Below are 21,371 nucleotides of genomic sequence, written 5' to 3' on the forward strand. Positions count from 1 at the left end.
TGTTGCCGTATGCAACACAATAGTTAAACTATAGATCTAAGCAGATAGAACATGAATCTGATTAGTGCAGGACTAGTTTACCGTGTTATTCAAGGTTTTATGTACATATCATAAATATACTACAAGAAAAATAGAGTTTTAAGAAATTTTCGTATTAATACTAATGGAATTATTAAATAATCTGGTTAGATATGGATAAAAATATTGAGAGAACATGCTGTAGCACTATAAGCTAACAGATACAAAAAGTGATCTTTGAAGAAAAAGGTTTTTACCAAAGTAAAAAAAATACTTAAACAATTTAATACAAAGCAAATATTTACGATACTCATAAAATATTAGAAAGCAATACAAAAAAGCCAAATTTCATAGGTTTTATAATTATGTAGTAACCCAAAATTTAAATTACACGCGCATTTGAATACTTGCCACCGGTCTTTAAGTAAAAAAATAAACACTGAAGCATTACACAATCAGGATAGAGAAAACTCACATAGAAATATAATAGTCCAGAAACCACATACGCACATCAAACTGAAGCCGACAAAACTACTCATAAATGAGTAATTTTACATTTTGGCCATTAGTTACTCTATAGACATCGCTTAGTACGCAACTGCCGATTTAAATTCAATTACGCCGTGTTGCATCATTTCTAAGTGTCAAAATACTGCTGTGATTAAAAGGGAATAGGGTGGGATCACATTTCATGTGTAATTAGCGAATCCACAAATAATTTTGTTTAAGAATTCGATTATTTTACCATCTGGCAGATTGTTGAATAAAACAAGGCGGATATTTTATTAGTATTGCCAGGGTAGTTTTTTTTTTACCCGGCTTTCTATTAATAAGCCTAGTTAAACTGTATTAATTTTACTTATTACTAAATGATCATTTAATGTTTTTTTTTAGGTTGGCCTAATAAAAGTACCTGTTTTTTTATATAGTTCAGTCAGTAAAGTATTTTTTTGTGGTAAATCATAACACAAAATGATCTTATATTTGTGTTATGATATTATATTGTTCGCGGTTTAGCAACATTACGCGGCCACTTCACGCATGCGCGCAGGTGGTGGGATGTCGTGCAGACCGCTCTGGCATTTGGCAATTTTTGGACACAGTGTGATGTATGTAAACTTGATTTTATGCGCCTTCTGGTATATTATAATTCTATGATTACATCATTAAATAAGGAAATTTGAGACAGCCTTGCAGCTGTGAGGTACAGAGTGCATGTATTGGCTTTTTTGAAAATATGGTTGCTTTGAGATTTCAAAATTATTATAATATGTAACTCTATACTCAAAAGTGTTAAAAACATCAGTAAAATGCAAAATGTTCTGAAATATATTATATGCTTAATGTAATATGGTAGTTAAAAACACAAAATGCATACATATCTCATATCTATACATATGTTTTTATCTTACGTAAAATCAGTGAACCATTAGGAATACATAGCTATACAAAATTAATAAAATAAGAAAATAATATTAAGCCGTGCATTCACATTACAAAAATGGGACAGCACTGACATTGTAAAGAACATCACAATGGAGTAGGTAGGCAGATCTAATTCAGGCAGAGAGATAATATGATTTCAACCCAAAAAAAGTACAAGAGCTTATGGAGATATGAATAAGCTTAACATATAACTTCATAAAGCCAAGCAACTCCAGTACGTGACAACAACTGACACACTTGTGACAAAGGGGCGGGGCAGAGAGAGCGTGCCATAAGCTCTTCAAATCATTAAAAAAATACAAATACCATCATGTAACATTAACTTTGTACACACAAAAGGACTTTGAAAGTAACATGAGATTGTGTTATTATTTTTTAAATAATTTTATTCACTACGAAAGCAGTTCCCAATGTTCCTTTTCATAGGCTACTGACTGTGAAAATTATTATTTTATTTGGAATACAAAGATATTATATCTTAACAATTTTTGTAGAAGTTGGTTAAGTAATATTAATTACAATGCACGATTACATAATAAGTCAAATAAAAGGGTGAATAAGTTTATTCGTTATTCAGTATGTTATATCACGAGAGAAATATTAAAATATTATGTACTTCATAAGTCGTTTTCACTTCAAGTAAAATGTTACAAGTGATAGATGGTACAGACGTGAGCACAATGGCCAATAAGCTCACAGAAGCCTAACATCGTGCTGGGGACAAACCTCGAAGGCAAAAGATTAGCGAGAGACAGGCGCGTCTGTTGGGCGCAGGCCGATAGGCACTGCAGGAGCTCCGAGGGGGGGGCTGAAGTCCCTGTCGAGCCTCCCCCACACTCCGCCATCCCCGCCCCACACCCCTCCCCTAACAACTCCCCGCTGATGCTCTCATTCATGTTGTATATCTGGCGCATCAGTTCCAGACGGTGGCTACAACACACCACACACACTAAGCCACCTTACCATTCACCTAATCCACAATGCAAGGGACCATTATCAAAATATCGATCTATTCACTCTTCAAGCTGTTGAGGGATGAATGTATTATTACGAAATAGCTGATTCATCCACTTGATAAATTACAAAAATAAACAATTTATCTTACTCCTCAGAGAGGATACAGTAAAAAAAAAAACATAGGAGAATACTATATAACCAAATTTATGCTGTAATGCACATTTATGGGAAATGTAACTCAGTAATTACAAAACAGCAAAGTATAAAAATGAATTAACATTTTTTAGGAATTTGGCGTTTATAAAAAAGGACGCAAACAATGCTCTAAAAATTTTTTATACTAAAAACAGATAAGTGATTATAAACTAACCGAAGCTTCTCCAGGGTCCAATAGTGAGTGGCGCCATTTTTGGTGTCGGTGACTTCAACAGCTACGCAGGTCGGTGGATATGGTCTCCCGTACTCGTCATCATCATCGGGACAGGGCCTGTTTGCTGTGAATTCCGGCGGAAGGGGGGAGTAGAGAGTGTCGGTTAGCAGAGTGAATTGGAACTGTACTTTCTTCTTCAACTCTACGGAGATAGCGTTTGCCTCCTTCAGGAATATAGCGTTGCCCCAGAGGTCGTCACGCAGAGAGGTGAACTGATGATACTTCCACTTGCGGAAGGCCCACGCTGCCAAGCCAGCTTCGCGTGCTGACCAGCATTCTGTTTCAAAGAGAGGATTTACTGAAAGATAAATGTCATGAATTAATGGAAATTGATAAAGTATGAGAAAGGCCTATGGTGAGGTGACTGAAAATATGGAGTCTAGTTTAGGTTGATATATATTTCAGTCATTTACGAAACTTAAAACTATGAATCTTTAAAGTTTTAAAAAGCATCATCTGAAAAAATCAGTAACAGAACTAACTACATTTCGACGGTAGAAAATAAAAAGTTCCTAAACGACATATCAATTGAAAAGACAATGAAAGTTATTTTTTTAATTAATAAAAAAAATATCATCTACATAATATTATTTAGGCATGATTCCTACATAATTTAAATATAAATTGAAAATACTCTATGATCGAAAAGTTCAGAGAATTTGCATTTTAAAAAATGCGAGCTTTACCGATTCGAAAAAAATTTGATTTTCCACATTGCTAAACCTTTCCCGGACACTTCTGTCAAACGTAAGTACCATCTGTATTAGCGATGGGAAATCATAGAATTTAAAATGTGCTTAAATTTAAAAAATCACCACTCACACACATTTGTACCGCACAATTATGCTCTACAAACGTGTAATGTTCAGCGCTACCTGGTATTGTGTGAAGTTAGCATCAGTGTGCGTTATACACATTATAGTACCCAGCAACCTGCCTAGCGCGTGTGTTTTAGTAACTAAAATCGTGTTGCATGAAGTTAGCTCCAGGGTGTTGTTAGCTGAGAATGTACTATTTGAAGGTGGTAATCAGTAATACCACCTTAACATCTAGGCAGCGTTTAGAAATAAATGAGAATTTTATCATAAAATCTTATGTTAGTGTTTTTGGTATTACGTGGCAATAATACTAATAATTTTCTATGTATTTAAATTTAATTGATTTTTCAACATTTCGGTGTAGGTACGCAAGTCGTAATTTACAATGTATATGCAAAATTAGCCGTCGAATTGCCTCTTCCAATATTATTAATCATAATATTATTGTTATTTATTATCACATCATCATCATCATTCCCTTTCTGCACCTAATGGTGCATAGGGCACTGCATTGGCACATCAATTGCAGCGTATTTTGATCATTTTAGTTACATTAAGGTAAGATCATAAGTCTTACGCTTCAGGTACCAGTCCAGGGACTATATTTTTAGTGTAAATACACTCTTCAAATAAATATTTTATATCAACCATGTCGGGATTGAACCCGAGACCTCTTGCATGGTAGGCAGATGCATTGACCATTACACCACGAGGCCGACATCACACAAAACTATAAGGTTGGTACTGTGAAATTCACACTTTTATATAGTATAATCGAAGCGAGTGTGCCAGATAACACACTGTATTAAAAGTGTTAAAACACGTTTGTGGTGTCCACACAGTAAAAAGTGTGCGTGTTGCACACTTCAACACACTGTAGAAGTACAATTGTGCGCTACACACGGTGTGGTCTCATCGCTAATCTGCATCATTAGTAATTGTTTGGCATCTGTTTACATTACTCCAGTTTTTGCACTTCCGTTTTTCGCACCGAAGTTTTCCAACAAAATTTCTTGAGCTGATGCATTGAAAATTTTACAAAAAGCCTACGGAGACTCTGCTTAGAATGTACCCGAAAATTAACAAAAAAACTGTTTATTTACCGATTCCCGGAATTTTTTTATCATAGTGTACATGAGATTTTTTATTAATTAAAAAAAAAAAACTTTTATTGGCTCTTCTGTAAAGTTGGCTAGATGTCGCTTAAGAACTTTTTGCTTTCCACCGTCGATATGTATTTATTTTCCAAATGTCTTCAAATTTTTTTTCAAAACAATAAATTGCAATATTCATGCATACTTTATTTACTTTATTAACATAAATGGCAAAAACTGCCTTTTAAAAAACTTTAATTTTGAACATATTTGGTTTAATGATTTTTAAAAAGCATACATTCTTTTTACCTAAGATTTAAGAAACAAAAATTTAACCTAAAAATAACACAACACATTCAGTGGAGGTATAAAACAATTAAATGTAAAAATCAAATGATGATGAAAGAGTGTCAGTTTTTCAACCCGAGATAATTTCACAAATGAATTGATATAAGGATAATATATTGGGAGGAAATTCCGGAATCTAACAAGATGTATGTAAAGGCATACAACAGATTTGTACTTTTTTTATCGGTAATGTAAAAAAACTGACATATACAAAAGACAAAACTTTAATAATGTACGAACCAAATATATCTTCTTCATTGTGGAAATCTTCTGGTGTGTAGGAGCTGTACATAGACATGGTAACACTCTGTTCTTCTACCTGACGTTGGAGAGCATCTATCCTTGCTTCATAGCTCTGTAAAAAAATGCAGTTATAAGGATGAATTCTTTTCATTTGACTTTTAAAATGAGGTATTAAAATCAACTGTTATATTACTTTTCTCTGTTCTTCGAACTCTTGATCAGCCTGTTCCTTTTCTTTCCGGAATTGTTCTTCGAGAGCACAAAGCCTTTTGGCCATTTCAGCTTTCAAATCAATACCTTGCTTTTCCAATAGCTCACATTGAGCATAATTCCAATCCACTGTCTCACCTATTGCTGAAAGAGATACATACAAGATAAATAAAATATTTATGAAAATAATCTTGAAAATTTATTTGAATTTTAATAATTACTTGATGTGTCGAGTGGGTTGAGTTTTTCTTTACGTTCTCTCGCTTGTTCCGGATGAGTAAATCTAAAGACATGATTCTTTCCAAGGATAACACGTGATCCAGTCTTCAAAATGATTGGCTCATTTATCTGAAAATGTAATATAATAATGAGGAAGTTTCAATTTAAAAAAATGAATAAGTGACTCATTTAATCGCATTTAACACCTCTAAGTCGGCTGGTTTTACAAATGTTTTATACGATCGAAGAATTGTGAACTAAAGAAGATACTACTTGTCATTGATTTCCGAATATTCTACTGGTCTATACCAATATAAACTTCTAACAAGTTCTATCAATGATTAAATATCATGTTTTGAAATAAATTTAGCAGATTTTGAAAGTAACAAACCTCGCGACCATTGACATAGATCAGAGCCGAATGATGTGGAACAAGACATATTACTCCATCGGTATTTTCAAAAATGCAATGTTCTTTCAGAATATGTGAACCACAAAGTTGGATATCCTGAGGCATATTGGCTTCAGATGTTCCAAGACGAGTTATTCCTGAAAGATAAGTGAGAAATTATAAAAAAGCTAAATACAATAAATAAAAGAAAAATGAGAGATGTAAAAGATATATATTCACCATCTTTAATATAATAGATGAGACATTCTGAGAGGTTGGGATCCTCATTGAGATTCACTAGGTGAGGAGTCTTTTTGGGTGAGAAAACTCCAACAGTTACTCCTTCCTTTACAGCGACACCCATTTCAGCAAAAACTGCTTCTCGTTGTATACGAATATTCTCTGTTCGCTTCAACTTCTCTTCCCAGGTTTCATTCAATTCTGAAAAAAAACAATTCATTATACTTTTCGTTTAGCAGAACAAGTTCGATAAAAAAACTGCATTTTAATTTTAGGACGAATCAGTTGCTTCAAAGAAAAGCAGGATGATTTAAATATGACTAAGAATAACAATGAAACATTCAGTTCAATTTGATATGTATGAATCGGATCTCAAGTATGTTTACTGTTATAGATAGCTAAAACAAAATTTGGTAACACAATCTTGTAAATGAGAACGAACCAGCAATGAGTTTTTCAGAAGCTTGAAGTTGATCCACAGCTTCTTCAGCAATAGTTGTAGCAGCACGGCTAAGTTTGGGGGTTCCAATCTCAGACTCACTGATGCAGCGCTCTCTATGACCAGGATTATTCTCATCGTCTCCTGAAATCAAACATTTGATTACAAAATGCACAAATAACACAAGAGTATATTTTATGGTATGATAATATAAGAATTCGGCAGTAAAATAAGGGGTTGAAATATATCCAGGATTCGAACTTGGACAAAGAGATGGTTTAATCTCTAAAATGGCAGAGAAGTAGAAATACATACATGATTCTACGTAGAATTTATTAGATGTAATAATTTGTTAACGTAACAATATTATAATAAAGCATGAATAATGGATCTCAATTGTGCGATACAATGACTCAAAAGAAGATATACAATGGTAGAAAAAGAACATAGTAGATAATAAACACCAAGCGTAAAAAGCTGCATGTTGAAAGGCCTTGTTTTTTTTAAAGAGCTTTCTATAATAGTTTTAGATAATCTTTAGCCAATAAGATCACCTTTTTAAAGCCTTTCAGCAACATTTAGAAAGACAAAACCAATTAAGACTTACCATGCAGACTGAAATGGATATTTTGTAGTTATATTCATGCATTTATAGTTTCAAAGCTGATTTGAAATGTAAATTTCTAGAAGTCAAAATAATTTTAATTCAGTTTCTTCAATTTTGTTACAGTTCATGATCAACTCAGCTTCAACTGACAAATAAAATACTTTGAAACAAGGTGGCTGCCATTGCGCATAAAAATAAAATAAACCGACTAGCGGTGGTGATTTTACTGACACATTAAGGACACAACTAAATAGATAAAAAATATGATATTACCCAAGGATACATTTTATTTGAAGGAAAAAAAAATAGAATTCCAATTAATTGTACAGTCGATACCATCTCAAAAGAATTTGAATATACGCTTAAAAGAACACCACAAAAATACAAATTTGAATCGAATGTATCCTTGTTATCAAGAAAACATAAATAATAAATAAAGCTAAAAAATAAAGTAAGTGAATAAGTAGTAATATATCCGCAAAATAAAAATGGCAGCAACTCTATGAATTTGTTATCCGTATTCTACTTACTATTATCTTCTCTCTTTTCATACAACACTTTGCCGTCTGGCCCTAAAGGATAACAAACAACTTTCGTTACATAACTTCAATATTTAAAATTTAATCCTGCATAGACGATTGATTCATTTGGCACTCTTAATTAAACATGATCATGGAAACATTTTCATTCATACTTGTTGACGATCTTATTTCTAAGCTCCTAAATGTGGTAAAATGAATGCAGTGATGGGTCCTCTGATAAAACATCAAAATATCTACATCATGTTAGTAATACATAAAAATGAGCAGTAAACATACCTTCTTGGACATCGATTCCTTCGGCTTTAAGGAGCTCTCGTAGTTTTTGAATTTCTTCCTTCAGCTCGCGGATGAGCTTAGCGTTAGCATCCTCATTGACAATAGCTTTGCAAACAATTTGTTTGGCTCTATCCGCATACCTAAAAAAACAAACAATTATTCAGAAAAGTGTTATGAAATTTCGATTCTAAACCTTATTTGTTAAATCAAAGGACAATACTTTGAAAACAGTTAATTCATGCTTTGTTGAAGTACAAAAAGGGAAAATATTCCTATTTTCACATTATTTTACCTGAGAGTGCTAAGAGTCTCATCATAGTTGATATCAGCTGGTGAAATTGCAGCAATCATAGCTGTCTTAGAATTTCCTCCGAGGTTTTCCCTTAGGAGCCAAGTAAGGACAGAGTCCCGATACGGAATGAAGTCAGCTTTCTTAGATTTCTTACTTTTTGATGCCTGAAATAAAAAATTAATACCTCATCATAAGGAAAATCATCAAATGTAAACATAAAAGCTTACGAGAAGGCCAAAATAAGAAAAGAAAAATGACACACAAAAACTTTTTGAAAACTTTGAGTGATCTGATGAAAAATTCGATAATAAAAACAGACATAAAATATTTTTACTTGACCAAAAGCAAACACAAAAGTGCAAATCGAGAGAGGCTTCATTTTGCGCACTTACCGACTGTATATCCCGAGGAAGGTTGGAAAAACCAAAATGAAGTTTAATATCGAGTAAAAATTTGTAAGATCATAACATGCATTATTTCATTTGAAAAAATATATATTTAATATCGGAAATGACTACTGAAAGACATTATGAGAATTATTTTAGAAATGCTATACTTATGACTTAGACATGAAAAATAAAATTATAAAAAATGTTTTAAGTTTTTTTTAGAATAAGGGAAAAGTACTTACGATTTCCGCGAGAGCCGAAATAACTTTTCCCAATGTAGTGAGAGACTTGTTAATATTAGCACCTTCTTTTAGCCGAGTTCCTTTAGCGCCAGTAGAATCAGCTCGTTCAGATCCCGCCAGATCTACGAGGGATATTTTGGAAACCTAGAATTTAAAAAAAAAACTTATTTACTTGTGATTATTTATCAAAATGGGGTGACCTATGCCGAGGGAATATTATATTATACACACTAACAACAGAAATACAGATCGGTTGAATTAGGATAGTTATAATTAGAAATGTACTAATAAAAGTAAAAAGATTTTAATTATTAATACACACTTTACTGGTTCTTGATTAGTTGAAGAGCTAAATCTTTTTCGGAATTAATAACAAATTAAATATCAGGGAAGAGAAAAAAAAAGTTCTAAAATATTATTTCACAATACCCATTATATTTCCAAACCACCACTAAAGCAAATATTTCTCGTTGTCTCCGCCAGGAATTGAACCTGGAACCTCAACCAGGGTAGGCCAATGCTTCAACCACTACAGTTCGAGGCCAACTTATCCCCACTCGATTGAATGTTTTGAGAATTTTACCTGAGAGTAAGAACAGAAAAAAATTTGTCAAAACAATCGTCCTGGGTTCTGGTTCTATTTCACACACAGAACCGTATTAAAACTGAAACTAAAAGAAACTGAAAACCATGTATGTAATGAATTAATAGTAAATACTAGTAATATTTAAAGCATTGACTTTGTGGTCAAACATTTTAATAAATGTTATTAAATATTTGTATATAACCGCTTACCGACTTTTCTATGTCTACCGGTTTCGGGACGTACCTGTCTCTTCATCGGGACACCAATTAAACCAACATGCAAAACCCACTATACACCTTCACCATAGTTGTTGCACAAAAATATAAAACCAACATGACATGCATTTTGCACACGCACACGCACTGATTAGGACAAGCACTGATTAAATTATGAAAATATTATGTTGTTTGAGAATTAATGAAAAAATTAGAGGGGAGGAGGGAGGGGGTAAGCTTAATAGTTTTAATAGGGTGACCATTACAGTGGAACATCGTATAAGGTGAATAGTGGGTTTTGCATGTTGGTTTGCATGTTGGTTCAATTGGTGTCCTGACAAATAGACGGGTACGTCTCGAAACCGGTAGACATAGAAAAGTCGGTAAGTTGTTTTAAACAAATATTTAATAACATTTATTAAATAGTAAATACCTTTTCTGATAGAAGATCGGTGGTAATGTCATGTCTCTGCTGAGTGAAAAATATTGTGAAAACAGCATGAGATCTGCTAGACGTCTCATTCATGTTGGTAGCTGCCACAGTTCTAAAAAAATAAACAACATTACAAACTTAAAGATTGCAAATTAGTTTTTTATTTTGAAATCACAGGAAAAAAACTAATGAATTTTTCTTCTAATTGCCAGTCGCGTTCTCTAAAGCACGCACTAAGCGGGAATAAGTAAGTAAATAATTCATTAACGACGATGAACATCTCCATAATTATTTTTTAAATGCAAACAATGTTTTTTGTAGAAGGAATAATCCAAATACAAAAAATAAAAATTTGAGTTTACTTTTGGATGCGAATTTCTAGTCCATTTTTATTATATATATCTTACACACTATTGAGTATAAAAACGATTTTTTAAATGAATTTTTTTATATAATGATGCTGCACGGCATTTTTTTTTATTAAACCATGTAATATTGATTTTTATAATTGTATAATTAATGAATTAATGCACAGTAGAATAATAAAGAGAACTGTATTTACCTGGCTTTGTTTCCTTCGTCAATTAAATCGTGTATATCTTGGTAGCTGGTGACTGCTAATTTGGAAAGATCTTCAACATAAGGTCCCAGCAAAGGATGTTCACGGACTCGAAGGTTTCCTTTATTTTTGGGATTCAGTAAGTCTCGGACACGCTCGCAGTATATTTCCATGTAGGAGACCTCAACCTAAAGAAATATTCAGCAATAAGTCCCCAAAAAATTTAATAAGATCGAAACTGAAATGTTATTAGAGGGGGGGAAAATGCTTATTGAATCGTATTTCTAAATGTAACATAATTTTTCTTTCTAAATCTTTAATTTTATTTACAATTTATAAAAAAAAACATGTCTAAAATAAATATTTATATCACACAGCAATAAAGGATATTTTCTTACGGAATATTTTAAATCATCGCAGGTGGTTTGTTTGATGCGACGGAAAAGATCTTTACAGATCTGCGGAATAATTCCTTCTTGTTCATCTTCCTGTTTACCCATCATGGTGTATGATTTACCAGCTCCCGTCTGGCCATATGCAAATATGCATATATTGTAGCCTGAAAGACAAAAATAAACTCGTATGAAGAGGCTTCGCGGAAGTTCGATGTCGTTTTGAAACTGTCTTAGCGTAAAACTTTTCAGCAAATAAAACTTTTATGGTATTCTAAAGTAAAAATGATTTTACCATCAAAAGAGTGCTGTAACATTTCTTCTCCTATATCTTTATACACCATTATTTGAGAAGAAAAATCCGAGTCACCGGGCTGAAAACAAAAGAAACTCGTTAAAGAACTAAAATATAAAATAATACAATTAAAAAATATAAAAGAACGAGGGTGAGAGTCTGAAGTTTTAATAAAAATAGGTATTATGCTTACATTGTGAGACCAATATGAGAAGTCAAAATTGAAGCTTTTGATTGCATCTTTGGTTCCCGGTGGGGCCTTTGGATTAACAATAGCTGAAACAGAGAAAACGACATTTTAAGTTTATTTCGGCTTATTTTATTTCAAAAGTATAGCACTCTTGGCTAAAAATACATTTAGCTTTTGAATATTTACGAAGTAGAACAATATTGCAATTAAAAAATTATTTGTGATGTGTTGTAAAAAATATGGAAAAGAAGGGTGTTTTCTTTACAGTTCAATGAACCTTTCACAAAATTATAAGCAGCGAAAAATTACAACGAAAAATAACACAATATTTTTTTAAACAAAAACATTGAAAAAGTATCAAAAAAAGAAATATCACACTAGCAATAAACAATATTTTATCTATAAAAAATATAAACCAACTTACAGATTTTACCAAAAACATATCTACGTTTTATAGGTACGTATGGAGTTGACGAATGGGTATAGTCACAAAATTCGTTAAAAATCAGTTATTAAATAGTACATATGTATATATATTTAGACAAAAGATTTTTTTTATTTCAAAAAACCTCAACTGCTTAAAAGTTTTCCATTCAATGGTTCAGCCGATATATTATATAGGGAGACCATTCGCACCGTTTCCCTGCAGGGGTAGACATATATAACGCAATACCACTCTATCTGTACACACAATTTTTAGTAGGTATGTTTAGACTTTAAAGATTGTTTCAGTATACATAATAAATTAGGTAGGTAACAGCCAGTTAATTTTAAAATGGCTGCGTTATGATTTGAATGTTTGACTTGGCTTAGTTTTCAGGCGGCACGTAGGCATTGCATGCGTTATGAATTGGGTGGAGTTAATACGTAAATGTTTTGAATGTTCCAATTGGAAAAGTGTCTAGAAGCAGGTCGTAATTTTGCAAATGTGAGCGCTGCAGCTTTACATTTAACGGTGGTCTCTATGTATGTGGTATTCCAGTATTCTGGTCCCCGTAGAGTAGAAGAGGAATAAACTATAAACGTAGCTGCAATACATCGTAAACTGCGGTAGGTACGGGGTACAGGACAACATCTTAGTAAGTAACATCTTCCATAAAACTTCTAACGGCCAGCCGCAGCCGCCCTGGAGAAACATCGCTCTCCGCCTTTCCCCGTAGCTTGTACGTGGGTCTTTACTTAAGAATATAAAAAAAACAACTTTTCAAATATTTATTAAAACATCGACGCGACTTTCTAACCCAACAAAGCGGCAAAGTGCGTTTTGCGAGTATCACGAGCTACATTTTTTAAAGTTTGGCTACTACATTTTTTTAAAGATTTTATAATGTATACTAAATTACAACGTGATTATATATTACGTGATTATACAGACAATTTTTTTCTGCTCTTATGTAGTAAAATAGTGTTTTATATTAATTCGTCTAACTTATTATTTATTTCAAATTGTACCGAAAAACGCGTTTTCCGCAGTCAATAATGTAACACAAATTCATTTTGATTATACAAATGAACATAGGTAAACATGAGCTGATATATTTTGATGTTTTTTGGGTTTGATAAGTTTGCTACATAAATTACATCTTTCTGATCCCCACCTAATGGAACGTAGAGTAGCGCAATAGAACACCGATCAAGCCACCCTCGATACGCTGCAATATGATCAGTTTTACGCTTTAGGTGTTAGATATTTCAGAGAAAACGAAATGTTCCAGAAAAAAAATCATGTCGATTTTGTCGGGAACCGACATGGCAGCCAAACGCGTATTTGAACATTCTGCCAGGCTCTGTGCGACCAATTTTCGTAAAAAAAATGAGTAAGTGAACAATTCATGTCGTCGTTGTGATTTTTCTTTTCTGTTAAGCATTTTACACTTCGTATTCTCGGAGAAATGAATTAACAAATAACGTAAATGCACAAGTACCTGAAGCAAATATTTAAATGATTTTATTACTTATTTAAGCGCGCTAATAAACGGTTATATTCGCGTGAGCTTCCATGAAAAAACGAAAAGTCTAGACGTAGTGGCAACTACATACGAGTCGGTATGTATAGCACCTACATAGGTGTATACCGTGCGGTGAAAATACATTCTCGAGGTGTATTTTTCATTTTTACCGGAAGCAACCCGCACCTACGGAGAAGTTGAGTGGGTTGCGTGTTTATCCAGTGCCTGCGAAAAACCTATAACATATATTGCGAAGTTAAAATTATTCCATCGGCCATTATGTGGGATGTGGGACCATACCATTATAAATTCGTCGTTTCTTCTATAAAAATCGATCTGAGGCTAAACCATTAATGTTTTCTTTATTCATATTGTAGTATTTATGTCTTGTGGTAGTATCGCGGACTAACGGATCAGAGGCAGAGGTTCGAACCCCGCTTTACCACCCTAGATTTAATATTTACGAATTTTCGACGTTGAACTCCAAGTGTCAATATTTGGGTAAATAATAAGAATGAAGTTTTTCTTCTTTTTTTTCTCTTTTGTAAAGAAAAACTAATATATTATTTGATTGATTGCTATTATTGATGAACAAATTTTATTATTAATGTTTCGGCATAGCATTACCCCTTCCAATTCCTGCCCAGTGGTATATAGGGTACTGTATTGGTAAATCAAATGTAGCGTATTTCAATAACCTATTAGATTAAAGTAAGCTGATCAGTCTTACGCTTTAGGTGCCAGTTCAGGAACATTGAAATATTGCAGTTTGAACGACCTTTTTCCTTTTCCCTTTTCAGGATTTTTACCCGAGTAGCCATCGAGCCAAAAACACTCGTCCAGGGTTCTGGTTCTATTTTACACATATAACTGTATTCTTCATCCGCCTGGACACAGATAATAAGCAAAGTACCTACATTAAATCAAAACCGTTTTTAAAAAAAGTTATTGGAACGGTATATTCGATTGTAAACAATCAAAGTAATTCATTGACAATAGATCGGTCATAATTTGAAAAAAAGTTGTCGGCAAGGAATATTAAATCGTTAACGAAAGAAAAAAATATGAGTTGAGGTTTAATGGTGAAATTTCAAAGAGAAACGCGCTGTTGTGTTGAAAATCGGTAAAATTTGCCCACAGTACCCTTTCAATAGGCTTTTCATTACCCGTCTACGCTTTCTAAAGGTTGGGGGCTCCTTGTACGCGTAGTCAACGGTTCGTTAGTCGCTACGCCTCAATAACCAGTACCTAATGTTGAGTCTTCCGAATACTAAAGGAAAACCACCGTTACTATGGAACGCCCGTTATTCTACCGTTACAAAGTGTAATGATTACATTTTGCGGTATATTCATGGCATGTTAAAATCTTAAGTGAAACCGTGGAGCATCAAGTTATGCACCTTAATTTGAAGAAGAATTTAACCCCTGTTGAGATCAGTTTCATTTGTGGTTTTCCGTGTTCAGGAGGACAAAACAATTTCGCCTGTATTCGACTGGACGGTTGCTCTCAGGTGAAAATCCAGACAAAAGAAATCGAGTGGAGATAAGTCCGCCAAGTAGAGTATTGGTTAGAGAGTTTGTTTACCACACCAGAGGTATCGTGTTTGGTTTTCGGCAGGGTCCACTTGGAATATTCATTTTAAAGTGTCTCTGGACTCTATTTAACGCCTAAACGGTCTTTGATGATTAGTTTTACCACTTGCTATAGGGATCATCTTTCATATAAAAAGTATGGAATAATATTTATTGCCAATTCTTTATTTTACAGACGCTCTCCGGTATATGAGCTTACATTGTCTTATAAAAGGTCTTCCAATAGGGATGATACAATTTTAAATGGCTATAATGGCAACTCTGCATATTATTTTTTATCATTTCTTATGTTATTTGTGTTCAGTATAGTATGCCATTTAATCATGGAAAGATACACGCTTCACCAACGTTTCGAAATTATTACATTGTTTTGTCAAAATCGGTGTTAATATATGAATACTGAAAGAAATTTAAGAATAATTCATGGACGACATTATTCAGTTAATCGACCCCCTATTCCTCGTATTGTAGACAAATTTGAAAATGAATTTTCTTTACACGATACAAGAGTACTAGTAGGACAAATAAATGCACGTACACAAGAGAATATTGATGCAGTAGCAGCAAGTGTAAGAGATAATCCAAATTTATCAATTGAACGTCGTCCTCGAGAATTAAACCTTTCTCAAACAACACCATGGAGAATTTTAAGAAAAGATTTGGGTTTACGCCCTTACAAAATTCAATTGGTTCAATAATTAAAGCCAGCAGACCACCACCAACGTCGTTTATTTGCTGATTTTGCTTTATAAAAAATCAATGCAGATCCATTTGTTACCGTTCATTGATGTTAAGTGATGAAGCTCATTTTTGGTTAAACGGTTTTGTAAACAAACAGAATTGCAGAATTCGGAAAAACGTGTTATTGGTGAAATAACACCAAATTTATGTGAAAAAGTGATTGAAAATTGGGCTGACAGAATGCGGTATGTACAGAAAAGTCGTGGTGCTTACATGAACGATATTATTTTTCATACTTAATGGCATAATGTAAACTTTCAAATAAAATATAAAAAATGGGTATCACTGAATAGTTTGTGTTTTTTTTAATTTTTAAATTGTATCACTCTTAATGAAAGACCCTTTATAATCAATTTATTAAGATTCGCTGCACTTGAAAAACTAGTGCAGTACTCTATGGACCATTGGGTGTGGAAATAATGATGAATTTTTAGTAAACGAAATACACATTTTACTTCGAATTTATTTAGGTTTTCGCAAATGATGAATCCAAACTGAACTTACTAGTAAGAATACTTAGTAGTAAAATTGTCCATCGAAGTTTTATTATAAATAATTCGATATTAAAATGGACCATATTATACATGTCAGGTTTTCAGAACATTAAATCTAAATGTTGATCGAAGTTTGAAGTTTCTACCCATAAGGTTTGACGTCATTGCTTTGTCTAAACTCTGAACATTCTGTCACTGAGCGCTACAGCCATTGTTTTATGAAATAGGCAATTTATATAGCCACACATAAAGTTTTCATCCAAATAGTATAAAGTTATAGTTATAACGACAACGCAATTTATAATCATAAAATATCTTAATAACATTTTGTAATTTTCGATGTGAACAATGAAAATATGTATGGATTTGGAAACAAGATAATATGATAAAAGTTCTTTAGTTTGATAAGCGTATGTTAAGTTAACAGAGTTATCTTCAATTGCCTATAATGTAAACTCGAATTTTATGTACGAAAATGTGTATATTTGTATGAAAATTTAAAGTATCACTGTTGGAAATCTATAATTAAACATGTCTAAAAATATATATTGCATTTAAATATTAAATTTTTGAAAGAGGAATTTCCATTTTAATTTATTTTTTTAAACCAATCAACAGGCTTATGAAAGCCCTAATAGATTGGCATTTATGATATATAATACAATAAATTAACTTAACCTAAACAATCTTAGAATCTATTTAAATGTACAATAGGTATAGTCATGGTATGATCTAGGCAGACATGGCAAGTGTGTCATCTCAAGTCAGGAGTGATAAAACCGCTTGCTTCTTGAATACTTGCCTTTTCTGTAGGAACACATTGACATTACTGTTTGAATTTTTTTTGTTAACTGTTGTGAGGATCCTTTGCAGAGTGGAAAAGAATCCGACGTTGGTTCTAAAATTTCCCATAGCAATGACAACATTGGTACGCAAGTTACGGTGGAGTACATTAGGGATAATCTGAGCAAGGATATCATGCGTATTATGTAGATATTACTTTATAGACAATTGAAGATAACTCTGTTAACTTCTCATTGTAATCGGGGTTCAGGGCCGCGATTATAAACGCTATCTTCATCAATACATATCGAGACGGTATAAAGTAAACTCGATATTTTTATGTACGAAAATGTGTATATTTGTATAAAAATTCAAAGTATCTTCGTCGGTAACCTGTAATTAAACACGTTTAGAAAACAAATTTGTAAATAATACATTTTTCATACGGAAAACTTAATTTTATTTTGTAGATAAAATTAAAGACAAGTTTCAACTTCCCATAAGAATACGGTCCCAGGACCCCGATTACAATGGGAAGTTACATTTATCTTCAATTTTATATACTATGTAAAATTAAGTTTTCTGTATGAAAAACAGAATATGTATACATTTATTTCTTCTTAACATGTTCAATTATAGGTTACCGACGAAGACACTTTAAATGTTCATGCAAATATACTCATTTTCGTAGACAAATATCGGTTTTCCTTTATAGACAGTCGAAGATAACTCTGTTAGCTCCCATTGTAATCGGGGCCCTGATTGCTTTTTATGAAGTAATGCTAAGGCCAAATTAGCGAATGAAAAGAGTTACTTATGTGTTTTGATTTATGCCATAAAATTGTAAGGTTTTTACACATGGCCACTAGACAAAGAATAGTATAAGGTTACCTGGTTGCACAGTTTAAACTTGCGACTTTATTATTTTATTTTACATATTATTTATCAAAGAATACGTCATTAATAAATAACCAATCAATTTTGAGTATAAAGTATCACGCGTTGGTTGCTATAAAGCTTCGATAATCACAAAGTTCACAGGATTTATTGCTGTGGTCTCACCGAGAATAGAACTCGGAAGCTCAGTGTTCAAAGAAAGCATTTCAGCCATTGCGACCAAGCAAAAAAAAATTATCAATATTCAATGAAAAAATTTTCGTTCAGAGTTCTGTAAATGTTTAGGCTTTCATATTATCTTTTCAATAAATTTCCATCTGTATTTATATATGTCAGTATAATATTATACAAAAGTATATATGTATTAGGTGTTAACATAAGTTGTGTCAGTTTTTTTCCAATTTAAAAATGAGCACCAAATGTTAAAAAAAAATATAAAGGTCACCGGATAGAAAATGTTCTGCTCTACAAGATAATGTGTTTGCTTTAACCATTCATATTTTATTTAATTACAAGCCTCCAAAACGGAATATCAAGTAGACGAATGTGAACGTTTTCGACACCCCCTCAGTTCGCGTTAAGTTGATTGAATGAAGAAGAAAACATTTTTTTTTTAAATTCAAGTTTTCTTCTTTATTCCCTCGATTGAACGCAAACAGAAGGAGGTGTCGAAAATGCTCTCATTTTTTAATTTTAACGGACACAACGTACGTTAACACCCAATATGACTTGAATGATTGTGTATATAGTTCCGACTTAACAGGAATTTATCTAACAAGTCGAGACATGAAAATAATGATTAATTGCGTCATATGCAATTTTATATACATAATAATAATTAAATAAATCTCTGACCAGATATAATAAATTTTAAGTTTGATATTTACCTGTCGTGTTGCCCGCCATTTCTATGATACATTTCGACTCCCTCCCGATCTCCCTGGAGTTGAAGGGGCGCACCCTGACGGCCACCTTGACGGACGACATGGTGCCTATGGCCTGATGTTCCGCTTCCGGGAGCTACTTCCGGTCGCCTCGCCCTACAAGAAGGCGACAGCACCCGCTGCGGAGTGGAAGGTGTGTCCTGAAAAAATGAAAAATGAAGGTTACACGCGGCGGTCAATATCAATCCTGAAGGACAGATTATTCTAAAAATATTTAGTTGATAAATATGGCCGAGTAAGCTTGAACCCTTTGTTGCCTGAACAAAGATTAAGTAGAGTTTTTCAAAATTTTAATTTTCAATTATGTTGTTTAAAGCTTGAAAAAGATTATATATTTTTCTTGTTTTTTTAAAAAAAACTTTTTGTAGTGGTACAAATTTGTACCGTAAGGAGTTGCAATATAGATAAAAAGTTGTTATTTTTTCAATACGATATATAGTACGCGACCTAGAACAAGTGGTAACATCTTAATTTACAAATTAAAAACAACTACGGCACAACATCATTATACTAACAGAGGAATATTTTTCTTTAATGAAATGAACAAAGAAAATAAAAAGTGCAGTCAGGAAAATGACATATTATTTAAGAAAGAAGTGAAAAGTTATATTTTTATTTGTTTTTGTGTTTAATTAATTTTATCACTGATCAAAAAACCGTTTTTTTAATATGTTATCCTAAAGGTAATAATAATTAAAAATAAAATAAACAAACTATTGTAAGACGCCACGCCGCATTATGTACATAAGAATTGTTTTTTCATTTACGCAATGGGAAAAGTTAATATAAATATATGTATTGAATTAATATAAAAATTGCATTTAGTAGTCATATTGTAAACTTTTTTTGAAAAAAAAAAAAAATTAAAAAAACCCGCTTCATAACCAAATCCCAAAAATTTTTGAAAGAAAAGAATTTACTTCTTGTCATATAATAAAACTGAAGTTTGCAATGGAGTAGTAATTTTACATAATCAAACGGGTGACAGCCCTACGCAAAATTGATCCCCAGAAGTCATTTTTTGGGACTAATTATTACTTCAAAATGGCTAAAATTACACAATCATGTTCAAATGTGTACCGACAGTGATAAGCTGCATCAAATGCATTATCATATAAGAGATATATGAGTTACTTTACACCAGGGCTGGTATTTCGAACGCAATTATAGCGCGGTATAGCGCGTTTTTACGTACTAAATACGCGTTATAGCGCGCTGTAAATGCGTTCGGAATACGAGCACTGGACAAATTTGTACCGTCAGGGAGTAAAGAGTTAAGTGAGAAGAAGCAGTGACGTTTACTAAAAAGACATTTTATTTCATTACTAGATGCATCTCAGATTTCAAATACTGTGTTGCCCCCAACAATTCGAAAAAAAAATATAGAGCAATACACATGCAAATCGCGTGAGAAAGAAAGAAACATATTTTCTTAGTTCTTACTTCGGTAGAACTCGTTACAAGAGCTAGGACAATACGATACATGTCAGTTTTAATATTTATGTACTTTGAAACTGTGAAAAGTATAACTGATTATGAATTCATTAAATGGAACACTGGCTCTCAAACTGAGTACAAACAGATAACATTAATAAAACATGTATACTGATCATGTATTACTGAATTTGGTTAGTAGAGGAAGAAATATAATCCATTCGTAATAAAAAAAAATCTTGGTTGTATGAGTGAATCCGAAGAAAGACATTTAGTCTTTAAAACGGATTCGGGTATGTGTTGGATGCTTTCAATGTCTTTGGTAAAAAAATTCAATATCAAAGATCAGGTTCAAGAGGAGGTATATCTCTTTTCAGAATTGAGGGCCCATATGACACTTGGGACACCAGAAGCTAAGAAAGAGATGGACGATATACTTGAATCATTTTTAAAGGCCGCCGATGAAGCAGCAGCGGAGGGTTACATGTATGGATCTACGGTAATATTGTTATATTAAATATATATATCCTGAGAAATGGTTTCGTTCCGTTATTATGAATATAACGTTACACGTAGCGCAGTCGGTTAGACGACTGACTGTGAATTTGGCGTCACGGATTCTATTCCCGCCAGTTGCTAGAGTGAAATTTGAGAAATAGTTTTTC

The 21,371-nt window shown here is 32.9% G+C and overlaps 1 protein-coding gene across 5 annotated transcripts in view; it reads right to left on the minus strand.

The window, feature by feature from the left end:
* unc-104 (kinesin family member unc-104) overlaps positions 1-21,371 on the minus strand; it is a 93,186-nt gene that overhangs the window by 11,193 nt on the left and 60,622 nt on the right. For 3 of the 5 annotated variants that reach the window (XM_088239302.1, XM_088239300.1, XM_088239301.1), the window contains 16 exons: positions 19,216-19,412; positions 11,875-11,957; positions 11,682-11,760; positions 11,393-11,553; positions 10,998-11,182; positions 10,436-10,547; positions 9,202-9,345; positions 8,571-8,734; positions 8,279-8,418; positions 6,857-6,997; positions 6,415-6,615; positions 6,175-6,332; positions 5,786-5,912; positions 5,548-5,708; positions 5,352-5,466; positions 2,792-3,149 (listed from right to left, as the gene is read on the minus strand). In XM_088239302.1, coding sequence (XP_088095428.1) covers positions 2,792-3,149; positions 5,352-5,466; positions 5,548-5,708; positions 5,786-5,912; positions 6,175-6,332; positions 6,415-6,615; positions 6,857-6,997; positions 8,279-8,418; positions 8,571-8,734; positions 9,202-9,345; positions 10,436-10,547; positions 10,998-11,182; positions 11,393-11,553; positions 11,682-11,760; positions 11,875-11,957; positions 19,216-19,315 — 2,429 coding nt within the window. In that variant the 5' untranslated portion in view covers positions 19,316-19,412. Of the gene's footprint in view, positions 1-2,190; positions 2,395-2,791; positions 3,150-5,351; positions 5,467-5,547; positions 5,709-5,785; positions 5,913-6,174; positions 6,333-6,414; positions 6,616-6,856; positions 6,998-7,990; positions 8,033-8,278; positions 8,419-8,570; positions 8,735-9,201; positions 9,346-10,435; positions 10,548-10,997; positions 11,183-11,392; positions 11,554-11,681; positions 11,761-11,874; positions 11,958-19,215; positions 19,413-21,371 lie in introns of all 5 variants that reach the window. The other 2 variants (XM_088239298.1, XM_088239299.1) reach the window with 2 other exon arrangements.

The sequence above is a fragment of the Micrasema longulum genome, unplaced genomic scaffold (assembly GCF_059751315.1).
Source record: "Micrasema longulum isolate JH-2025_06_02 unplaced genomic scaffold, ASM5975131v1 h1tg002119l, whole genome shotgun sequence".
NCBI classification, from domain to species: domain Eukaryota; kingdom Metazoa; phylum Arthropoda; class Insecta; order Trichoptera; family Brachycentridae; genus Micrasema; species Micrasema longulum.